The sequence below is a fragment of the Podarcis gaigeae genome (genome assembly GCF_964106915.1).
Source record: "Podarcis gaigeae genome assembly, chromosome: 16".
Classification (NCBI taxonomy): Eukaryota; Metazoa; Chordata; class Lepidosauria; order Squamata; family Lacertidae; genus Podarcis; species Podarcis gaigeae.
This window is the reverse complement of record NC_139693.1, coordinates 27,527,380-27,548,622: the sequence shown is the minus strand read 5'-3', so window position 1 is coordinate 27,548,622 and position 21,243 is coordinate 27,527,380. Positions and strand designations below refer to the sequence as shown.

The 21,243-nt window shown below is 47.7% G+C and overlaps 1 protein-coding gene across 1 annotated transcript; it reads left to right on the top strand.

The window, feature by feature from the left end:
• Window positions 1-90: 90 nt before the first annotated feature.
• On the top strand, window positions 91-21,201 carry LOC310834456 (uncharacterized protein; the record flags this gene model as incomplete). The annotated part of the gene is made up of 11 exons (XM_083717942.1): window positions 91-335; window positions 1,922-2,009; window positions 3,542-3,692; window positions 3,957-4,133; window positions 8,238-8,436; window positions 11,706-12,110; window positions 13,379-13,438; window positions 16,431-16,503; window positions 17,754-17,904; window positions 19,319-19,495; window positions 21,001-21,201. Exons 1-11 carry the CDS (start codon window positions 224-226, stop codon window positions 21,199-21,201), a joined length of 1,794 nt encoding a protein of 597 aa, XP_083574068.1. The 5' UTR covers window positions 91-223.
• Between the last annotated feature and the right edge of the window lie 42 nt (window positions 21,202-21,243).

Sequence of the window (21,243 nt, the reverse complement as noted above, 5' to 3'; positions counted from 1 at the left end):
GGCGATCCTCGCTGCTTGGGCGTGGGCGGGAGGGAAATAGGCCAAGGATCAAGGCCTCTTCCAATTGGCTCTGAGGAGCAGCAGCTGCTCACATGTTGGTCTGGCCAAGGTACAAGAGGCCCAGCAGCCGAGCCCAGATCTCCCAGGAGCGGGAAAGCACTGTTTACTCTCTCCTCCTCTTGCCAGCCGATTCCCTGCTCCGGTTGTCCCTGCTGCTGCCAGGATGGTGGTAGAGCTTTACCTCGACCTCCTCTCCCAACCCTGCCGGTCTGTCTTTATCTTTGCTAAGAAAAACAACATCCCCTTTGAGTTCAAGCATGTGGCTCTCATCCAAGGTGAGGCTGGTGGGTGGGGCAGGGAGAGTCACAAGATCCTGGGTGCAGTGTCTTGAGTTGAAGGGGCTGGGCGGGGGGCTTATTTGATGGGTGGGGGGCTGGCTTGAACTCCCTGTTTGACTCAGACAAGGATGGATTAAATGAGAGTCACTCTCAAATGGCAAACCAAGTTGGACTATGCCAAGATAGCAAAGCTGACTGGGAAACTCAGAAACCAAGAGGACAAAAACTTCATAAAAGAATGGGGGGAAATTATAAGTTATATAAGAGACCACTTTAAGCAGATGGAAACAAGAGCAGGATTCTGACACACTTGTCATGTTAAAAACATGGATAATATGGTTCAATATAAAAACCGGAGTACAGTGGTATCTCGGGTTACATACGCTTCAGGTTACAGACTCCGCTAACCCAGAAATAGTACCTCAGGTTAAGAACTTTGCTTCAGGATGAGAATAGAAATTGTGCTCCAGCGGCAGCAGGGGGCCCAATAGCTAATGTGTTTCAGGTTAAGAACAGTTTCAGGTTAAGAACGGACCTCCGGAACGAATTAAGTACTTAACTCGAGGTACCACTGTACAGACTAATATGCAGTTGTAGATGCTTAAAATAAGATACTATGGATGGAATGGGGGGAAGTCGTGAGATTTGGAGAATATCCACATACAGTATGACTTTATTGATGTGTGCTTATTTGTATTTTTTGTTTGTAAAATTAATAAAATTTTGGCAGGGGGAGAAAGGGTCACTCTCAAGGTGCCTGTTGAGTGCTTGACGCAGGTTGTCTGAATGGCTGTGCAGACCTTGGAAGGGTTCAGGGATCTCATTCAGAGCTTTGGGTTCCCTCACAACTTGAGGCTACCGTCAAAGAGGTCTTATTTCCTAACATTTAAAATAGGCTTTCGCTGTTTCCGATAGTTTTGCTTTCAAATCGTTGGGGCCTCTTGGTAAAGGGTGGGTAAGAATTGATTGTTTCCTAATAAAAGCAGCCGTGAATTTCATATTTGTGGCAACCAGGAAAGAACGGTGACTGTTGTAGAATGATTGACTGAATTGCAAGGAGGAGAAACGAGCTTTGCAAAAAGACCCCTGGCTTGTTCCAGTATCTGCCAGGGCACGGCTCATTTCCCCCTCCCTTTTGCCCAAAGCCTGAGCTGCCCAGACGCAGAAGAATTCGCTCTTTGCTGACCTTTGATACTGATGCAAGGCAGACTTGTGTATCGGTGCCTGCTGTTCATTCCCACACCCCGGGCATGCTTGGGGCAGATGCCCATCTCCTTCCATCTATTCCCGAGCAATTGGCTTGTTCTCTGCACTGTTCTGATTCTACTTACTTTGTGGGCGTGAAAAAGATTTATTACCTAAGAGCTGACTTGGGAGAATGACTGACAAGCACACAGCCCCTGCCCAGCTGCCCCCCACCTCCCAACCAAAGCAATCCAGTATAGGGGTAAGAGGGAACATGAGTGGGGGGTCAGGTGGGGGTGACCAGCGCCCCCCACCCAGGATGGGTCAAGGCAGGGCCCTGCGTCATGGTTCTCATGAGTGAATAGCTGCCTCTTGATTCCTTTTGTCCATCTCTCCAGGGCAAAACAGGACAAAGGAGTTTGGCAAGGTGAATCTGCTGGGGAAAGTGCCCGCCTTGAAGGATGGCGACTTCACCTTGGCAGAGAGGTAAGAAGGACCCACAGCGCTGTTACTTTGTGTGTTTGTGTTGGGGAGTAGCCACACAGGCCCCCTGCAACTTCACTGTGTACCAGATCCTGCTGGAAACCCATAAATCTCTGCTTTCCTTCCTTTGGGGTTTTGTGTTTTCGTTTTCAAGTCCTTAACTAAGTTTATTTTGCAGCCTTTCCTCATAGGGAATTCACTCCATCCCCTTGATAATTTTGGTTGCCTTTTTTCTGGACTTTTTGTAACTCTACAATACCCTTTCTGAGGTTGGGTAACCAGAACTATTCACAATATTCCAGAAGCGGTCACGCCACAGATTTGTATAACAGCGTTATAATACTGGCAGGTTTATTCTCAGTTCCTTTCCTAATGATCACTAGTGTGGAATTTCCTTTCCTCACAGCTGCTGCACACTGAGACAGTGTCTAAATTATTATTATTATTATTATTAACAACAACAACAACTTACATGCTGCCCATCTGACTGGGTTGCCCCAGCCACTCAGGTCCCAACAAAATATTAAAACACGATAAACCATTACGGCCGTACCTCGGCCCCTGAACGCCTTGGGAGTCGAATGTTCCAGCTCCTGAATGATCAAAAACGGGAAGTGAGTGTTCTGGTTTTCAAACTTTTTTTGGAAGCTGAACATCCGGCTCGGCTTCCGCTATTGTTTCCAGCACACCTGCACAATTGGAAACCAGTAGAAAGCCACACCTTGGTTTCCATTTTGGAAGCCGAATGGACTTCCAGAACAGATTCTTTTTTACTTCCTAGATGCAACTGTGCAATAAAAAACTTCCCTGAAGGGCTGCCTTCAGATGTCTTCTAAGACTTAAGTCAAATGTTGTTTATCTGTTTGACATCTCATGGGAGGGCATTCCACAGGGCAGGCGCCACTATGGAGCATGTCTTCATCAAAGTCTTCCCTATGACCACAAAGCCTCATTCTTGGTCTGTCACTGTCAGTCCTATAAGCATCTACTGTATGTGTAATTAGAAGAAGAAGAATTATTTAAATGTTTAAATAATTATTTAGGGGACAAGGGCTCAACAAGAAAGACCGGGTTATGTTTAGAATGATACCGCATAGAGAAATGCTCCCTGATACCAAGATGAGGGATTCCTTTGGAATTCAGATAGAGAGAATTGATAAGAATAATGATCTGTTGTGAACTTGACGGAAGTGTACAATAGATGAGCTTTCCTGCTTTGGCTCATCTTCCTTTTTCTTTTTCCTATTTTCCTTTTTCTTTTTTCTTTCCCACAGTTGCTTATGTTGTGTGCCATGTACTTTGATATTTTTTGTAGTTTTTTCCCCATTATTATCATTATTAAGGAATTTTTTTTCTGTAATTTCGGTTGTCTGTATTTATATGTATTTGTTTAAAGCAAAATAAAAGTATTCAATAATAAAAAAAATTAGAAGAAGAAGAAAAATCCCCCAACTTGTTTGCATCCGACTGCATCTGCTGTTATTCACTGTTTGTGCCTGCTGATCTTCTTCTCTCTTTTTCTTCTACCCAAACAGCATTGCCATCCTCTTGTACCTAGCAAGGAAATTCAAGACCCCTGACCACTGGTACCCCTCGGACCTGCAGAAGCGAGCCCGCGTGGATGAATATCTGTCTTGGCAACACATGACCACGCGAATGTATGGCACCAAAGTGTACCTGGCAAAGGTAAGGGCCGGAGCTGCCTCTTGGCCCACCTGACAATTTACAGAAGAGAAGTCTCTGCTGCAATAAGGGGACCAGAGCTGGGCTTAGTTTTTTGGCCTGTGAATGTATATCTGTTAGAGAGACCCTGCCCGCCCACAAGAGATGAAATGCTGACAGCTGCCATCGTTTTTCCTTCCTCTCACCGCTCACATGGTGATGGGAGGTGAAGAGCCATACCTAGAACGTCTCTGGTGTCAATTCCCTCTTGCCCCCTTCTCTGCATAGGCTTTGCTGCCTCTCTTCCTGGGACATCCTGCCCCTCCTGAAAAGCTCGAGGAATTCCTTGAGAGTCTGAAAGAGACCCTGAAGCTGTTTGAGGAGAAGTTCCTCCAGGACAGGCCCTTCATCGCTGGCACGGAAATCTCCTTGGCAGACTTGGTGGCCATTGTAGAAATCATGCAGGTGAGTGCTGGGGGGCGATGAGGTCTGGGGGCCTCTGGGAGGAAATGGCTTTTGGCTCCTGGCGAGGCTGAGGCACCTCATCACTTCCTGCTAGCCAGAGCCAGGTGGGATCGCCACATCTCAAAAAGAAGAGGTCAGAGCTGCAAACTGGGAACCCAAGTGACCAGGTGGCTGAATAATAATAATAATAATAATAATAATAATAATAATAATAATAATTTATTATATATACCCTGCCCATCTGACTGAGTCTCCCCAGCCACTCTGGGCGGCTCCCAATCAAATGTTAAAAACAATACAACATTAAATATTAAAAACTTCCCTAAACAGGGCTGCCTTCAGATGTCTTTTAAAGATAGGATAACTGCTTATTTCCTTCACATCTGAAGGGAGGGTGTTCCACAGGGTGGGCGCCACTACTGAAGCATCTTTCTCCTTCTTTCTTTCTTTCTTTCTTTCTTTCTTTCTTTCTTTCTTTCTTTCTTTCTTTCCCTCTCCTCTCCTCTCCTCTCCTCTCCTCTCCTCTCCACCCCCCCCCGCTGTCTGTCTGTCTGTCTGTCTCTCCCACACACACCCACACACACACACCTGGAGCTTTTTAGTTTAGGAATAAGCCAGTGCCAGTCGGGACAGAAGTGTACAAAATTAGGTCTGTTGAAAATAGCCTTGCTGTGAATATTTTGCTTTGTGGCAAGTGTTTAGACCAGGGGTCATCAAACATTTTCAGCAGGGGGCCTGTCCACTGCCCTCAGACATTGTGGGGGGCCAGACTATATGGGGGGGGGATGAACAAATTCCTATGCCCCACAAATAACCCAGAGATGCATTTTAAATAAAAGCACACATTCTACTCATATAAAAACACGCTGATTCCTGGACCATTCGCAGGCCGGATTTAGAAGGCGATTGGGCTGGATCCAGCCTCCAGGAATTGGTTTGCCTACCCATGGTTCAGACCCTCAAAATATGAACTGTGAAAGAGAGACAGGGATTTAACATTTATTCTTGAGAGAATGAACAACCAACGTCTTGGTGAATGCAGCTCATGGATTGTTTTGCTCAGAAACCTTGAAATACGAGGTCTCTATGTTTTCTAACCTCAGGGACCCCAATTGAGACTCTACCTGGATGGCCCTAAACCCCCCTGCTCCTTCCCCAACATCCCAGTAGACCCTCCCTCTCTCTCCCACATTCCCTCTATCCAATGAGTCCCCCCACCAATCCAGTCACACTCCAAAACAGGAAGTGTGGGAAGAGAAAAGCAGAAGATTTTCTCTCTTTTGGAACACTAGAAATGGGGTCCTCAGGAGGTGAGGAGAGCCTGGCTGTTGGGTCATGCCAAAGGTATGTCTAATTAAGTGTCGTTTTCCCACAGTGGCCAGCCAGAAGCAGGGGCTGGGTGCCACAGAGATGCTACCCCACTCATGATGTATATCCAGCATCTCACTGATCAAAACTGGGACGCTCATTTTTTTGGTCTCGCTGGAACCAGCCAACTCATGCAAGAGTTTTGTCTGGTCCTCTTGCACGTGCCAACTGACTAGCATGAGAGCAAAAAGCAATCGTATTTTGGTCGGGCGCTCTGGCGCGAGCCAGCTAATTTGCGCCACAGCACAAGACAAAAAACGGGACATTCCAAGATCTCTAATCAGAAGCCGGGATGTCCCACTCAAATCGGGACGGTTAATGGGTATGGTGATGATAGCTGTGGGGCAGATTTCCTTGCACATTTGGCAATGGTAGGTTTTCTCAAAATGCATGCAGAGTGAGCTCAGACACCTGATTCCCTCCCACCTACCCCCAACAAAAGAACAATGCAGGCACAGTGTCTCTTCTTGCCAAACAAATGAAAGCTTGGGAACATTTCTTTTAGCCTTGCTTAAAAAGAAACAGCGTAGCACGTTTGTAAGTTCGTTCTTCTCCCAGATTCATTCTTCCCAGCTAAGTAACAGGAGTTATTTTCAGCCTCTTAATCCTGAATCCCAAGTCTTTTTTTCCCTTTTTTTTTAAGTAGAAGTGTCAACATCCCACTTCACTTCAAAGGCATATAGCAGGAAGTAGAAATCAATTAGCAATCCAGGTGTTAATAATACTAGCCAGGCAGGCTTTCCAAAATAACTGTTGTTTGTGTTTGATTGTATACCACATACTCATTATCATTTCTAAGCGGTGTCCGTAAAAATGAACCGTACAGATAATTGCATTTTCCACTGAAAGTTCCTCTAAGCATTCTGCTCTAAGGATAAAAATCTGGGGAGCCGGGCTCCTCACAGACTGTGAAGACTTCAGTCATGACTTTTCCCTTCTCTGATTCTGCATGGTCAGAATTATTATTATTATTATTATTATTATTATTATTATTATTTGAATTTATATACCGCACTATGCCTGGGCGTCTCAGGGTGGTTCACAGAATACAATCAAGTTATAAAACCACAAAATACATAATAAAAAATAAAAACAACAACCCAACAAAGGTAAAGGGAGCCCTGACCATTAGGTTCAGTCGTGGCCGACTCTGGAGTTGCGGTGCTCATCTCGCTTTATTGGACGAGGGAGCTGGTGTTTGTCTGCAGACAGCTTCCGGTCATGTGGCCAGCATGACTAAGCAACTTCTGGCAAACCAGAGCAGTGCACGGAAACGCTGTTTACCTTCCCGCCGGAGCGGTACCTTTTTATCTACTTGCACTTTGACGTGCTTTCGAACTGCTAGGTTGGCAAGAGCAGGGACCGAGCAACGGGAGCTCACCCCGTCGCGGGGATTCGAACCGCCGACCTTCTGATCGGCAAGTCCTAGGCTCTGTGGTTTAACCCACAGCACCACCCGCGTCCCAACAACCCAGTAGCTCCCCCAAAAAAACACCACATTTGAAAAAGGCATAGGATGTCAATCAGGTCAAGCGAAGGCCTGGTTAAAAAGGAACGTCTTTGCCTGACGCCAAAAGGTGTATAAGGAAGGCTTCAGGTGGACTCCCCTGGGGAGAGCATTCCACAGATGGGGAGCCACTGCAGAGAAGGCCCCGTTCTCGTGTTGCCACCCTCTGGACCTCTCAAGGAGGAGGCACACAAAGGAAGGCCTCAGAAGAGGATCTCAGGGTCCAGGTAGGTTCATATGGAAAGAGGCGGTCCTTGAGGAATCCAGAGCATTGAGCGGCTGACGAGACCGACGGCATTTTATTTGCATGCGTACAAGCAAATCCTTGTTCATTCTTCCACTTGATAATTCTCTCTGCCCCTCTATCGGTCTTTAGACTCCCAGCATTGAATGGTGGCAGCCCTCTTGAGCAGGTGATGGGGCTGCATCCATGCTGAAATAAATAAATTATGGTCTTATGTATATAATAAAGGTTCATAAATGTACCAAGCAAACGCGTACATAGATATATAGGCCACATGTCTGAAGCTGCACAGGAAAGCAGCTATGGAGCCATTTTGACTCCCAGGCTGACTAGGTGTTTTCTCTGCAAGGTCAAATGGAGGAGCCTCCCCATTGCCTTTTCCTTCACAAATCCTCTCTTAAGGGTATATCTGTGTATGAATAGGTTGAGCCTGTGATTTGGCTCAGGAACTAGGTACTTATCATTACAAAAGACGGGCCAGGCTCCCCCAGGGTATCAATCCAGTAAACATTAACAGGTAACCTGCCAGACAGGAGATAAACAACGGCCAGACAGGAGATAAACAATGACAGCAGAAAAACAACATTCAAATTTCTGTTTTAGATCGCCTTTTCCGTGATGTAGGTATGATGTATCTGAGGGGTGGTCTTGGGTTACACCCCTTCTGTGATGTATGTATGATGTTTCTGGGGGTCTTGATCTACAGGGTGGCAATTTCAAAAGTCTTTATAAGGCCTTGCAGGCCATTGTTCTGGGTCCTCTTCCTCTCCTGCGTGTGAGGGGAGCACCCTGTTGCAACAGATCAATAAAGATCAAGCTTACAAGCTGCTTTGCTTCTCAATATTCTCTGGTTGGCCTCTGGTTTTTTCCTCCGACCAATGGAGAACCTACAAAGGACTCTATGAGGGCTCTTGTGTTCCCCATAAGGGAATAAGGGCAGATTTTCGTTTATTACAGTGCCAAATCACTCTCCTTCTCTTTGCAGCCTGTAAGCGCCGGCTACGACGTCTTTGAAGGTAGACCCAAGCTGGCCGCCTGGCGCTCCAGAGTGGAAGAAGCCGTGGGGAAGGACCTCTTTGCCGAGGCCCACAGGGAGCTCTTAAAAGCCAAGGATGTGACGGAGGATCAACTCCCTCCTGAAATGAGGGAACAAATCAAGCAGCACTTGCTGAAGTATGTGAAGTAAACGCCATTGGGGGGGCAGAGTCCCCTCAATAAAGCTCAAGAACCAACCAACACGTTTTGGTCTCTTCTAATATAATTGGAGCAGCAACGCTCCCCACCCCGGTGCCACTTCTCCTTATTGTCATCTCTGGGACTCAGGGCTGGTCACCAGGCAGTGGCGTAGCGTGGGGGGTACAGGGGGGGCCGGCCGCACCGGGTGCAACACCTGGGGATTAGGGTTAGGGGGCGCAAATCCACGGGTTAGGGGGCACAAATCCACAGGTTAGGGGCGCAAATTACTTGCCTTGCCCCAGGTTGCTTTGCCCCACGCTATGCCACTGTCACCAGGAGAAGAGTTCAGGCCGTGAAGCAAAGGGCCCAGGGGGTACGGGAACCTTTTGGTCCAATCTCGGAAAGCCTTGTGACTTGGCTCCTTTTCTGGACGACTTCTGGGCAAAAGGAGCCACCCCGCTAGAAATTCTGCCCATTCTTCCATGTCCAGAGAGAGTTGTGGTCCTTCCTGAATCAAAACACTGCATCCATTCCAAAGTCCTAACTGGGAGGATCCATCGTGTCTTTCCATCTGTGTGAAGAAGACCTTTAGGTAGGTGGACTAGGGAGAAGGTCAAAGAGGACTTCACTTGCTTTACTCTCATTTCTCCACGTTGATGGGGCAAGGAGCCTTAGGACAGAGGAAGTCCTCTGTGTGCTGCTTCACCTTTTGTGTCTTTCACCCTTGGATCCTTTGTCGTAGACCTGTGCCCCCTCCCTGTACAAGGGGGGTGGGACAGAACTTGCCTTGGCCGCCCACCTAAGGAACAGCCTCAACTACCATGCAGTTAAAGCTGCTAGCTACTACCCAGTGATCCTTATGCAAGACCCAACCGTGCAAAGAGGGGCAGGATCCTGGTGCTGCTCATTCATCTCTTTCAAGAGCCTGATCCAATAAAGAAAGGGGGTTCATTTGGTGCCTCCAGCTGCTCTGGCTGGGCAAGATCATAGTCTTGCCTGGGGGAGGGGTGCTTCTCCATAATGTTGAGAAGTATGTAAATACAACTGTTACTGGGAGGAAGAGTTGGGTCTGTATCAGGAACAGTGCTTTTTAATTTAATTTAATTTAATAATGATGATTTTTTTATTTGTATGCCGCCTTTCCACAGTTAAAAAACAATGCTTAAGGCGACTTACAGCATGACAAGATTTACATAACTACAAAAGTCATAAACAGCAAATAAACCACATCAAAAAAATACACAACCAAATGGGAAACAATTTCCACATAAATCAAAATCTAAAACTAAGAATACATTAATATCACAGTTTAAAATGACATAGGTAAAAAATAACAGCAATTTAAACCAAAAACAAAACAGAGCCCTCTGTGCCCAGCAGTGGCAGCAGTCCTTTATAGAGCCCATCAGGCCCTGCCCTGGGCCAGGTGGTGAGTGGCAGGACTGGGGCCCTCAGGCGCTGAGAAGGGGAGTCCTCCTTGGTGGTAGCTGCAGCAGCAGTTCTTATAGGCCTGATCCTAAATGACTGGGAGTCAGGAGCAAGCAGTGTGGCAGCCATGTCTGGGAATGACACCAATGATTCAGGATGGGGAAAACTCAAGCGAGACAGCAAAGATATCACAGAAGATTCATCCAAGCAGCATCAGTGGGCAGCAAAATGGCTGATGAGGGTCAACTGAAGTGTCAAGTGATACATGTTGGGGCAGAAACATCCCCACTTCATTCCTCTCCACAGTGATGTCGGCAAGTACCTGGGGAAAGAGGCCTTGGGCTCAGCAAAAATGTTGAGTCAAGTGTGCGGCCGCTCCGGGGGGAAAAGTGAATTCCAGACTAGTGATGGAAACTAAAGCTGTCAGTACTGTAGTGTCTATTCAGTTCTGTGATGCAACCACATTTGGAATCCCATGTGCAGCCCTGGTCTCCCCACTCTCAAAAGGGTATTGCAGAGTTAGGAAAGGTTGCACAAAAGAAAATCCAGGGGGATGGAGGAAGTCCCCTGTGAGGAAGGATCACAACGATTGGGGCTTCTTTATTTAGAAGAAAATATGAGTGGCAGGGAATGGGGAATGTGATGGAGGCTTAGGAAATTGTACACGAGCTGGTGAAAATGTTCCCTCATCCAGTGAAACCAATTGGCAGTAGTTTGAGGGCAAAGAATGGTCTGATGTTTTATGGGTTTCATTCCCACACGAGTTGGCCAAGGCCACTAGCTTAGACAACCTTAAAAAGGCAATTAGACAAATTAATAGCCGAGGTGGAGGAGAAGTCGCTGTTACTAATCATGATGGTCAAGTTGAGCTTTAGGGGTTTGCTGAAAGCATCTGGTCAACCACGGTGGGAAGCCAGATCCTGTATCTATTGTTATAATGGGGACACTCCTTGCTCCCCCGCAGATCCAAAAGGATCTTATTTCCGAGACATGTTGCCACCATGTGACACTTGTAAGCCCTGGACAGCTCACTTAGAAAACAGCCAGGCAGTCATTCAAGAACAAATTAAGAGCAGAATGAGAGTCATTCAAGAACAAATTAAGAGCAGATGCTGTCCCTTGCTGTCGACTCCTTCGGTACAAACCTCCCCTTCTGATAAGCCTTTCTCTCCCTGAAGTTTCACCTTTGCTGGATGTTGGCACAGTTAGCTCTCCTGTGTCCTTGCAGGCTGTGGCTTGTTTCTTGGGTCAGCAGCAATCGGGGGATGGAACAACAACAACAATTTATTATTCATATGCCACCCATCTTACCGAGTTGCCCCAGCCACTCTGGGCAGCTTCCAACAAATTATAAAACTGCAGTAGAACATAAAACAGGGCTGCCTTCAGATGTCTTCTAAAAGTCAGATAGTTCTTTACTTCCTTGACATCTGATGGGAGGGCATTCCACAGGGCAGGTGCCACTACCGAGAAGGCCCTCTGCCTGGTTCCCTGTAGCCTCACTTCCCACAGTGAGGAAACTGCCAGAAGGCCCTTGGACCTCAGCGTCTGGGCTGAATATTAGGGGTGGAGACGCTCCTTCAGGAGCAATGATGCAATAAGAGTCTCCACTGGGCCAAGCCACCTACCACACTTTCTGCCTGCCTGTCAGACACCTGCAAATGGTGGGCATAGAAATTTCCGCAGATCGGAATGCGTGCGGTATCTATTGGTGTGCTAGAGATGTACGAAGCACCTGGGAAACCAGCCAGTGTTTTGCTGCCACTTTGCAAAGTTAATATTTCAGTGAGCAGGCTCTCGGGTCAAAGAGCCTCTCCTGGGCATTTGACCCATCCAACCAGGCCTTGAGGGTCTGCGCCCTCCTTGTTGACTGCCACCGCAGGCTCTGCCAGTCGCACGTGCTTCGCTTCTTGTACTTTTCCAGAAAAAAAGAAAGCAAAAGTCCCTGCCTGCTGGAGTCAATACCCCGCCCCTCAGGGAGAACATCTGGCTGGCTGGCAGGCTCCCGTGTTCTGCTACTCCCTCGCTCTCTGCCCTGCTGCAGTTCCTGTTCTTCCTGGGAGGGTGTTCTGCCAAAGGCAGACTACACAGAGGAAAATCTCTGCTCTCCGCTGCTCTGCCTCTCCATGCCCAGGGACCACCATGGTGCTGGAGCTGTACCTAGACCTCCTCTCCCAGCCCTGCCGAGCCGTCTACCTCTTTGCCAAGAAGAACAACATCCCCTTTGAATTCAGAGCTGTGGAGCTGTTCAAAGGTGAGCTAAATGCACCTGCCTTCCGGCGCCTCTGTGCTGGCAGCGAAGGAGGGGTGGGGGCGCTGAGGTCAGGGTGGGTCGATTTATCTCCCGAAGAAAAAGTGCAGAGATGTTGCATGGGGGAGAGGGAAGACCCCTGTCTCTTAATGACTTGGAGAAGCCATGATGCTCAGGGTGCTCTAAAGGTGAGCTTCTTCCTCATTTTGCTGCCTGCTTGCAGAAGATCTGGTTTTAAGTGCACCTCTCCCCCCCCCCCTTTCTCCCTAGCAGGAGACATTCACTGATTTCAAGCATGGCAAGAATTCCCTTTTTCTCGCCATGCTTTAGACTCAGTGAATGGAAAGACGATAAAGTCCCTACCAGAAAAGAATGGCCAATTAAGTTTGATGGATTATGCCGAAATGGCAAAAATGACCGGAAGAATCGGAAATCAGGAAGACCAAAATTTTAATAAGGGGAATGGGGAAATTTTATAATATATCTTTTCAAAAAACACACCGTTGTAAACAGCTAAAATCATTAGTAGGGTTGGAATAACGCTTGTAGTTTAATGGCGAATTTTGGACATAATGGAGATGTGAAATATTTGGATTACTGTAAAAGATGCAGGAGGAAATGACTAATGGGACCCACAAAGGGGAGGAAGGAGAATTCCAGGAGATTCTTTGGAATCTTGTTTGTATGTTGGATATGTGATTGTAAACCTTTAATCTAAAAAAACAAATAAATATTATTATTATTTTTAAGTATTCCCTCTTTCTCCTCCAAATGTTTATGTGCCAAGTTCTGACATGTGTTAGTGACTCTGAGATCAGGAGGAAGAAGAGTTGTAACAATCTGGGATTAATTTTCCCAGGAAAAAATAACTCTGAGGGACTTGGCTGGAAGTTGGCCTCAACCGTCCTCTGTACAATGGGCCTGGTTAGAAGGATCAGTCCTGTTGGGACAGCCCACTCTGGTTTAAGGAACTTGGGGGGGGGTAAGTCTCTCCCTTTACCTTCTACTCCATTCTTGGGACTAGCCTTCTCTGGTGGGCTCTGTGGAATCCCAGTCCGTTTCATCAGATGCTGTTGTGATCTGGGAGTCATCACGGCCAGCTGAATATTGCAGGTGGCTCTCTGCTTTGACATGACTGACGAGAAACCCTGAAGCTGCCTGAGTTTGGGAAGGTGGGTCTTCGACTGGGCAAGAGGGCAGTTCTATCTGAGATGGATGCCTTCCTTTCTGCTCCCCTCCCTTTGCTGATGCTTTTGCGTCTCTCCTGCCAGATTCCATCCTGGGGACGAAAGTGCAGGGCGCAAGCAACCCAGAGGGAGCCACGCCGTCAGGTAAGAGCTGAGAGGCTGGGTGATGCTTTTGTATAATACAGAAAAATCAGGGTAGTCCACAGGCCAGATGCCCAGGTTGGCGTGGTTCAGAGGGTTGGAAGCAGCAAGAGCTTGGAGTTCACACACACACACCCATAACCCCCACAAGCAATTCTGGTTCCGGGGCTCCCCCACTGTTTGCATGGAGATGCCCCCAGTTCTGTGGGGCCAATGGTCAGAAGGCCAAACTTGAACCTGGGCCTCAGTGCCCCATTCAGAAGTGGCTTTGCTGGGGGCCTTCAAGTTCTTGCAGCCTCTTTCAAAAGATGTTTGTGAGCCAGCAGGAGGTATTTACCACCAGCTGACAGATCGGGTGGCCGCCCTAAGTATTCTCACCTCCCCCTTCGTTATTTTCGTTTCTGGAATATGGCGCTTGTTTGTTCCTGCTGTGTGTGAGCATGTTTGCCTGCTAGCTTCTGGCTCAGGTTGAAACTTCTCCCCGGAACAGGTTTCCAGAGGAGTTCTTGGTCAGTTGATTTGTACAGGTGGTCACATTGAGAGGATGGCTGCTATCCAGGGCTTCCTTCAACAGCTGATGAGTCAAATTCCAAGCTGCTTTGCTCCAGGAAGTGTTGTGGAGGGAGCTGTTGGTTCTCCTGCCTGTTCTGGCTCTCCCACAAAGAGTCCCCCAGGCTCATGGTCTGTCCCAAGTGTGACAAAAGAGCACAGTGGCTGTCATCAGACTGTTCCGGGCCATCAGGAAATGGGCCAAACCAATGAATGTGTGTCAAGGTGGTTGCAAGGGAGGCTTAGGAGTATTGTAAATACAGGGCCGATGAACAATGCTGGCAAGTTTTTCAAAAGAGGACTGCTTGTTATTTTAACCTTAGAAGCAGCGATAGAAGAAATGATTGTCACAGGACAATGCCTGCTCTGTGTCGTCAGTCCTGGCCCTGAACGGTTTCAGGCAAACATGCAAGGATGGACTGACACCACACTTGCAAAGCCCATGTTTGACGGGCATGAATATGGCTGCTAGCTGAAGGTGGCATGTGGGCAAATCTTTGGCTGCACAGACACCCTTGTTGGCTCACCTGGGTGGTACCTCTCCTCACCCAGCAGCTCCTGAGCTTGACCTCCCCCTTCCCAAGAACATCCATTTCGAAAGGAGGCTCCAAACACACTTTAACAACAACAACAACAACAACAACAACATATTATTATTATTATTATTATTATTATTATTATTATTAACAACAACAACAACATATTATTATTATTATTATTATTATTATTATTATTATTATTATTATTATTTATACCCTGCCCATCTGGCTGGGCTTCCCCAGCCACTCTGGGCGGCTTCCAAAAAAATATTAAAATACTGTAATACATCAAACATTAAAAGCTTCCCTAAACAGGGCTGCCTTCAGATGTCTTCTAAAAGTCTGGTAGTTGTTGTTCTCTTTGACATCTGGTGGGAGGGTGTTCCACAGGGAGGGCGCCACTACTGAGAAGGCCCTCTGCCTGGTTCCCTGTAACTTGGCTTTTCGCAGTGAGGGAACACTGGAGCGGGACCTCAGTGTCCGGGCTGAACGATGGGGGTGGAGACGCTCCTTCAGATATACTAGACCAAGGCCGTTTAGGGCTTTAAAGGTCAGCACCAACACTTTGAATTGTGCTCGGAAACGTACTTTTCTTGCTCCAGGGGTCAGTTTGTGCCAGCAGCATTCAGCTAGAACTCACAGGGCCCCTTGTTGCTGAAAGGCAGGACAGAGATGCTAAAAATATGGTTTAAGGGAAGTCCCCCGGTTTTAGTAAACGGGACTCCCCTGCTGTTGTAGAGTGAAGTTCTCTTTGCAATGTAAATATTGCCGTAAGGATTTCAAGGGCAGTTGATGCTGTGCTGTTGCCACTGGGCTCCTGCTGAAATCCAGTGACCCTTTCCAAGCAAACCCACGGAGCCAGAGGTTCGTTCCCGTTCGAAGAGATCAGGACTGCATGCCCTCTGCCCTGCCCCCTTCTGCATGCAAGGCTAGAGATAAACACACCTTGTACTTTGAGCTCAGGGCTCTTTCCAAACTCCACTTCGGAACATAGTTTGAACTTCTCTCATGCAGCTTTGAAAGCCAGGCCAGAGGTGGGGTGGGGGTGGGGGTGAGGTGACAATAACAAATATTTTCAGATTTTCCCCAGTATTTTCAGACAAGGTGTGGTTATTATTGGGGGGCAAGATTAACCTGGAGTGGACAGCTTTCTTGGGTCTGTCTGTGGCTATGAACCAGGACAACCAAAGTGGAGCAAACACCCCACTTTCTCTCCCCCTTCCCAGTTTCCAGACGTTGGGGGCTCCTGGCTGCCTGCTCTGAGTAGAAAAAAAATATGGCACTGGACTCACAGTTGATTTATTGGGATATTCTGTGTTATGTACTGAGTTGAATAGGATCCAAAAAGCAGCAGTCTGATTGGTCCTAGAACAATAGTTTTCAGAATGCAGCAGTCTGATTGGTCCTACAACAATAGGGTCCAGAATGCAGCAGTCTGATTGGTCCTAGAACAATGCAGCAGTCTGATTGGTCCGCAGGAGCCACCCAATCCAGCTCCAGGTGGAAGTGAATCTGCAACCTGATTGGCCTACAGGAGAATCCCGGAATTAGCCAATCACGTGCAACCCATTGTGTAAATAATGTATATAAAGCAGATATTTTGGGGGAACTTTCATTCCTCACTACTATGAGCTGAATAAAGAGCATGAAATCCACACTTGACTCCGAGTACATTTCATGGGTCAAAATGTAAATTGGCCACTGATTTGCTCTGCAGAACCTGGAGTTGTTGTTTCTGTTTGGTACACAGACATATGCTCACCAGTTCTCCAGCTGTCACTCAGAAGAGATTGTCCAGGCAAGCTCCAATTCTGGAGTCCTGGGGATGTGCTGGGCATCTCCTGCCAACCGTCCTGCCAGGTCTAACTGTGTGCTGTGTTGCTTCCTTCCAACCCACCTGGTTTTAGGGCCGCTGCCCAAGGCGACTGCGGTGAAGAAAGTTCCCGTCTTGAGGGATGAGGCCTTCGTTTTGTCTGAAGGGTAAGAAGGCAGGCAGACAGCCACGGCTTCCTTCCCCTCCAAATTTCTATCTTAAAAATATATATATTTGATTTTACATACTTGAGTTTTCAATCATACCACAACACATTCGAAGTTACAAGATTCCTACAAACCTCTGGACTTCCCACCTCCTCTGTGAGTTCTCTTGTTAAAACCTTCTGCTGCATCTTTTTTTTAATAATCCAAATTTTTGTAACTCCATTGTGTCAATAGTTCTCGTTACATTACAAGTTCTAGTTACAGGTAGGTAGCCGGGTTGGCCTGCCGCAGTCAAAACAAAATTAAAAAATTCCTTCCAGTAGCACCTTAGAGACCAACTAAGTTTGTCATTGGTATGAGCTTTCGTGTGCTTAGTTGGTCTCTAAGGTGCTACTGGAAGGAATTTTTTAATTTTGTTTTTACATTACAAACGTTATTGCAATCCTGCTAATGTTTTCAACTGCTTACAGTGGCCTTCAAAGTAAATTATATTTTCCCCCATTCTTTATGAAAGTTTTGGGCTTCCCTGGTTCCTGAGTCTTCCGGTCAGTTATGCCATTTCGGCAGAGTCCATCAGCTTGATTTGCCATTCTTCTCTGGTAGGGACTTTATCTTCTTTCCATCTCTGGGCTAGCAACATCCGTACAGCTGTCGTTGCATACATAAAGAGTCTTTCCTGCTCCTTTGGAATTTCAGCACCTACAATCCTAATAAGAAAGCCTCTGTGTGTTTCTTTTTTTGTAGAAGTTATTTTAAGCATTTTTTCCAATTCATTATATATCATTTCCCAGAATGCTTTTATGACCTTCCTCCAAATTTCTATCTCATCTGTATGTCATGAGGGCAGAAGACGGTTGGGTGCTGTTGAGCACAGCTCAGAGGCTCAAAGGAGTCAGGGGTTTGGGGCCAGGAGACAGAAAAACTTTGGAATTGGGAAACTCCGTTGAGTTCTGTCTCAGCTGACACCAGATGGAAAGCGATCCAGTCTTGAGCTTGATGTAAATTGTGGTGGGGGGTGTATCACAGTGGGGGAGCAGCACCCTCTTTCTGCGGCTTCATGGCATGTGACTCAATAAGGTGTTTGGCGAGGGGTTGGGTGCTGCCATGGGGCAGAGACAGGTCCTTGTGTATCTGGGGCTCCGGCACAGCTTTGGTCTGCCCTCAGCCTTCCAGCCCTGAGACGGGCTTCCCTGCTCCATTTGCTCCCACTGTGCCCCTGATGCCTGTCACCCTCTCTTCTCTGGGCACAGCACAGCTATCCTCCTGTACCTGAGCCGCAAGTACAACACCCCGGACCACTGGTACCCATCGGACATCCAGAAGCGAGCAAAGGTAGATGAATACCTGTCCTGGCACCAGGCCAATATCCGGGCCAACGCTCCCAAGGCCATGTGGATCAAGGTAAGGGAACAGAGAGATGGGTGGACTTTGGCTGGGCTGTCCAGTTTTGGGGGTTACCTGCTTCGCTCAGGGTCACAGATGAGGTTTTGGAAGGCCTATCTCAGAACCTCTGCCCAAATTCCTCTGGCTTAATGCCCTTAACAGTAATAGGCTATGGCTGCCTTCTCTCCAGGCAGCGAGGAATGGAAATTGCCCATTCATGCTGCTATCTCCTGTCCAACTCACAGTATTGCCATACTTGCCATACATATCCAATTACGTCCCTTCTTCTCTTTCCACGGTTCATTTTGTGTATCTTACATCCCTGCATATTTTACAATAACTATCCTGATCGGTTTTCCACTATCATATCAATTAAAAATTATTTACTCTTTTGAATTTTTCTTTTCTTGAGAGCCAGTGTGGTGTAGTGGTTAAGAGCGGTAGTCTTGTAATCTGGGGAACCGGGTTCGCGTCTCCGCTCCTCCACATGCAGCTGCTGGGTGACCTTGGGCTAGTCACACTTCTCTGAAGTCTCTCAGCCCCACTCACCTCACAGAGTGTTTGTTGTTGGGGAGGAAGGGAAAGGAGAATGTTAGCTGCTTTGAGACTCCTGAAGGGGAGTGAAAGGCGGGAGATCAAATCCAAACTCTTCTTCTTCTTCTTAGTGCTGCAAGCATTTTCAGCTATACACAGTTATTTTCCATATGCTCAGTAAATGTTTTCCAATCTTCTCTAAACCTATGTTCTCCTTGCTCTCTTATTCTATATGTTAAATCTTCAAGTTGTGCAAATTCTGTCAACTTAAGTTGTGAATCTTCTTTAGTTGGGACCTCACTCACTTTCCATTTTGGGGCTAACAAAACATGGGCTGCAGTTGTTGCATACATAAATAACCTTTTCTGACACCCGGGAATTTCAGTCTGAGTTATTTCCAGCAGAAAGGACTCTGGGTTTTTGGGGAAAGTAATTTTTTCCAGTTCATTATAAATCATTTCCCAAAACTCTTTTACCTTTTTACATGTCCACCACATGTGAAAGAATGTTCCCTCTACCTCTTTACAGTTATCTGATTCTGTCTTGTAGATCTTAGCAAGCCTACTCGGCGTTAAACACCATCTATGAATCATTTTCAAATAGTTCTCTTTCAAAGAACAAAATGCTGTAAAAGTCGCTTTTCCAAAGTTACTCCCAAAGGTTGAAATCTATGTTGTGTCCTATATCTATTGCCTAGTGCATCATTGAGACCATTGAGTTCAAACCATCCCAGGTCATTGTTGTCCCCCTATGACCAGCCTCCCCTGACTAGCACTCTAGCCGGACTTCTCAGGCTTTCACTGGGAAAGTGTAGCTCTGTGAAGGATAAAGTACAGTTCCCAGGCTTTAATGGTGTGGTGTGGATGTGATATCTCTCTCTTTCTCTCTCTATGTGCAGGTGCTAATCCCGCTCTTCACAGGCCAGCCGCTCCCCCCAGAGAAGCTGCAGGAGGTGATGGAGGGACTGGGCGCCTGCTTGACTCAGCTGGAGGAGCTTTTCCTGCAGGACAAGCCCTTCCTGGTGGGCAGCGAGGTCTCGCTGGCAGACCTAGTGGCCGTTGTGGAGCTCATGCAGGTGAGGATTGAGCCCAGGGATCACCAGGTTCCTTTCTGAACTGCATCCTGGCCAGTCTGGGGAGAGCAGGGGAGCAGCTTGCCTTCCCTCAAAACCTGACCGAGGGCACATTGTGGGATGAGCAAATGGCCCAAGGGTGATCAGCGGCTGTTTTGAGTGGCCTAAGTGGGTGATCCAGCTGCCAACAGAGAACAGGGTGCAGGGCAATCTTCCCAACTGTCAAGGCTTCGGGGAATCCTATCCCTCTCACGGCGGGATGCAAAGTAGCATCAAAACAAGAAGAGTTCTTACCATGTAGTTTATTCAATAGTCACAGAGAGAGACGAAGGAATGCTGTCTCTCTTAGATAATGCCGTTGCTCCAAGTCAAGTCCCACCCCCCTCAGTCTCTCCTATTCTGCATCATCCCTGCACCAGCTGATCTGCGTTTTCTGCCTCTGAGTTTTCTGTTCTATTACTCTCAATGCCCGCCGGGTTCTGGGAGAGGGGGGGTCAGGGACGTTTTCAAGAGACACTGAGTCTGTTAGCTGTCTCTCCCCTGGTGCTTCTTCTTCCTGCTCCTCTCCCAATATTTCCCAGCTCCTTCCCTCTTCAGCCTCTGAACTATGTGTGACGTTAACATATGAGAGAGTGCTGGAGGTGAAATAGTTAAACAGGTTGCCCAGTCAGGACCCAGGGGGTGGAGTTAGTGGGACTATAAAACCAGCTCTGGGAGGGGCAAAGGAGAGTTCGTTGAGGAGTTTGTTGGGAGTTGGGTGGTTGGTTGGAGTGGGAGTGAATTGGGCTAGAGTTGTGGGTAGATTGAGTTAGTGTAACGAAATAGGCTGAGTTAGGGGCTAGGCAGACAAGTAAATATCTGAGAGGTGGTTTAGTAGGTGGAGAGTCCCACTGACTCCACCCCCCTGGGCCCTGAGTGGGCAACCTGTTTAACTATTTCACCTCCAGCACTCTCTCATGTGTTAACGTCATACTATGACCTTCTGCAATGGGGACGCGGGTGCTGCTGTGGGTTAAACCACAGAGCCTAGGACTTGCTGATCAGAAGGTCGGCGGTTCGAATCACCGCAATAGGGTGAGCTCCCGTAGCTCGGTCCCTGCTCCTGCCAACCTAGCAGCTTGAAAGCACGTCAAAGTGCAAGTAGATAAATAGGTACCACTCCAGCAGGAAGGTAAACGGCGTTTCCGTGCACTGCTCTGGTTCGCCAGAAGCGGCTTAGTCATGCTGGCCACATGACCCGGAAGCTGTATGCTCCCTCGGCCAACAAAGGGAGATGAGCACCGCAACCCCAGAGTCGGCCACGACTGGACCTAATGGTCAGGGGTCCCTTTACCCTTTACCTATGACCTTCTGGAAACCACTGTTCTAAATCTATACTGTCCTTGTGCTCTCGGGAAGGTGCAGGAAGAGAGGGGGAGTGGTTCCCACCATTCCTCTTCAGTCCAGCCCCTGACACCCATAGACCCCAATGACTTACTCCCTACCCCCACCCCGTCCACTTTCCGCAGCCGGTTGGTGTTGGGTGCGACATATTTGAGGGGAGGCCCAGGCTGGCCAAGTGGCGCGACCGAGTGGAGGAAGCTGTTGGGAAGGAGCTCTTCCTGCAAGCGCACCAGCTGATCCTGAACATCAAACAGCTGAGCACCATCCAGATCGATCCCCGGCTGAAGGAGCAGCTGGGGCCGGTGCTACTGAAGATCCTCAAGTGAATAAAAGCCACCCAGCTGGCTGCCGTCTCTGCCTCTCCTTTC